The 1,906-nt window shown below is 44.5% G+C and overlaps 1 protein-coding gene across 1 annotated transcript; it reads right to left on the minus strand.

Moving 5' to 3' along the window:
• Positions 1 to 691: 691 nt before the first annotated feature.
• On the minus strand, positions 692 to 1,202 carry LOC139462629 (paternally-expressed gene 3 protein-like). The gene is made up of 2 exons (XM_071244461.1): positions 1,088 to 1,202; positions 692 to 1,026 (listed from the first exon to the last, which is right to left on the minus strand). Exons 1-2 carry the CDS (start codon positions 1,200 to 1,202, stop codon positions 692 to 694), a joined length of 450 nt encoding a protein of 149 aa, XP_071100562.1.
• Between the last annotated feature and the right edge of the window lie 704 nt (positions 1,203 to 1,906).

The raw sequence follows: 1,906 nt of genomic DNA on the forward strand, positions 1-1,906 counted from the left end.
TCGTAGATGTATTTGTGATTCACCAGCTTGTGCAATGCAGCAATGACACAAGGTTGATTCCCAGACGTTTTCACTAGGCAATATGTGTCCATCCACGTGTGCCTCCATTGTGCTGAGAACGGAAGGTCGCTCGTGGGTTCGATCTCCGACCGCGTCAGACCAAAAATACGTTAAAAGATGGTATTTGTTGTTTCTCTGCCTGATGCTCGGCATTAAGGGGCTAAACGAAGGACTCGTCGGCTCAGTATACTATGTCAGAGTTAGGTATTCTTTGTTAACTGTGGCATGGTGTCTGTGGGGTAGCACAATAAACTCGGCTTTAGTCCAGACCAGTTCAAGCAGCCAGATGCGCGCGCACGCACGCACACATGCATACACACACACGCACGCGCGCGCGCACTCATACATGCATGCACCTAGCTAAAGAAGTGCAATAATCTTGGACGCGACGTTAAACCCCAGTTACCCTCACCTCTTGCCTGCGTAACGTCACTTGGCGATGTTGAAGAGTGTGAGGAGTGTGTGACCAGAAACACAAACGAACTAAATAATAACTGAGGTCATTTCTGTTATAACAACCAAGTCAAAGTTGAAGATGCTTATTGTCCACGCTCTTCTCTACTGGATCAGTTTTTAATCCATTCTGCAGCTGCAGTTTTCCGTAATTATGACATGACAACGACTGTGAACGTCACACCTCGTCTGTGCAGGTCATGAAGGCCTTCTCGTCTGTACAGGTCACGTAGGCCTTCTCATCTGTGCAGGTCATGTAGGCCTTCTCGTCTGTGCAGGTCATGTAGGCCTTCTCATCTGTGGAGATCATGAAGGCCTTCTCGTCTGTACAGGTCATGTAGGCCTTCTCGTCTGCGCATTTCATGTAGGCCTTCTCGTCTGTGCAGGTCGCGTAGGCCTTCTCGTCTGTGCAGGTCATGTAGGCCTTCTCGTCTCTGCAGATCATGTAGGTCTTCTCGTTTGTGCAGGTCATGTAGGCCTTCTCGTCTGTACAGATCATGTAGGCCTTCTCGCCTGGTGCGGGTCATGCAGGCCTTCTCGTCTGTGCATGTCATGTAGGCCTTCTTGTCTGTACAGGTCATGTAGGCCTTCTCGTCTGTACAGGTCATGTAGGCCTTCTCGTCTGTGCAGGTCATGTAGGCCTTCTCGTCTGTGAAGGTCATGTAGGGCTTCTCGTCTGTGCAGGTCATGTAGGCTGAATACACAGGTTTGACTCCCACATTGGTACAATGTATGAAGCAAAAGTCTGGAGTCCTCCGCAGTGATATTTCGGGAATCTTTCGAAACCCACATGTAGAGAGGGGTCTCTGCTTTGGTTATAACAACGTTTCCTGTACTGTTGAATTGTTAAATCTAATGATTTGCGTGTATGTATAATCCCTGAAAGAAGATACAATAATATATTTCAAGAATTCTCAGTTCATTGCTGGGCTTAAGGGCTCAAGGCCTAATAACATGACGATGTGCCCATGAAATATTAATAAACAAACATCTCGGTCCTGTTTTAATAAACATGGTCCTAATAACAGATCTTTATCACGGAGATAATTTCAGCAAGGACATAGCCATCGGCACACAGCTTAAGTTACAATGCAACCGTTCCTTTTTGCATTGCATGAAGTACAAACGTTGCCAAATGTGTAACAATTTAAGTGTTAACAACATACATTAGTTTATTATATTTCTGTAAAGTGGGACGTACAAAGTATTTCCTGCGAAGATACATTTGACGCATATCAGAAGCCTGATAAACAAGTGATACTCATTTTCTACATACCCATACTTTATATATTCTTTCTTCGCTTGGTTATTTATACTATATCAACCTGTTTCTATGTTTAATAAATGGGTATTACGTCGAAACTGGGCTAACATTTACTGTAATATATTTAAT

This window comes from Haliotis cracherodii, unplaced genomic scaffold (assembly GCF_022045235.1).
Source record: "Haliotis cracherodii isolate W230 unplaced genomic scaffold, xgHalCrac1.p SCAF_15, whole genome shotgun sequence".
Lineage (NCBI taxonomy): Eukaryota > Metazoa > Mollusca > Gastropoda > Lepetellida > Haliotidae > Haliotis > Haliotis cracherodii.

Excerpts from the sequence above, each read along its gene's own strand:
- LOC139462629 (XM_071244461.1), bottom strand. The coding sequence starts at position 1,202 with ATGACCTGCACAGACGAGAAGCCCTACATGACCTTCACAGACGAGAAG. Across the intron at positions 1,027-1,087 it reads CGAGAAGGCCTACATGACCT|GCGAGAAGGCCTACATGATC; the intron begins GTACAGACAAGA and ends GACCCGCACCAG.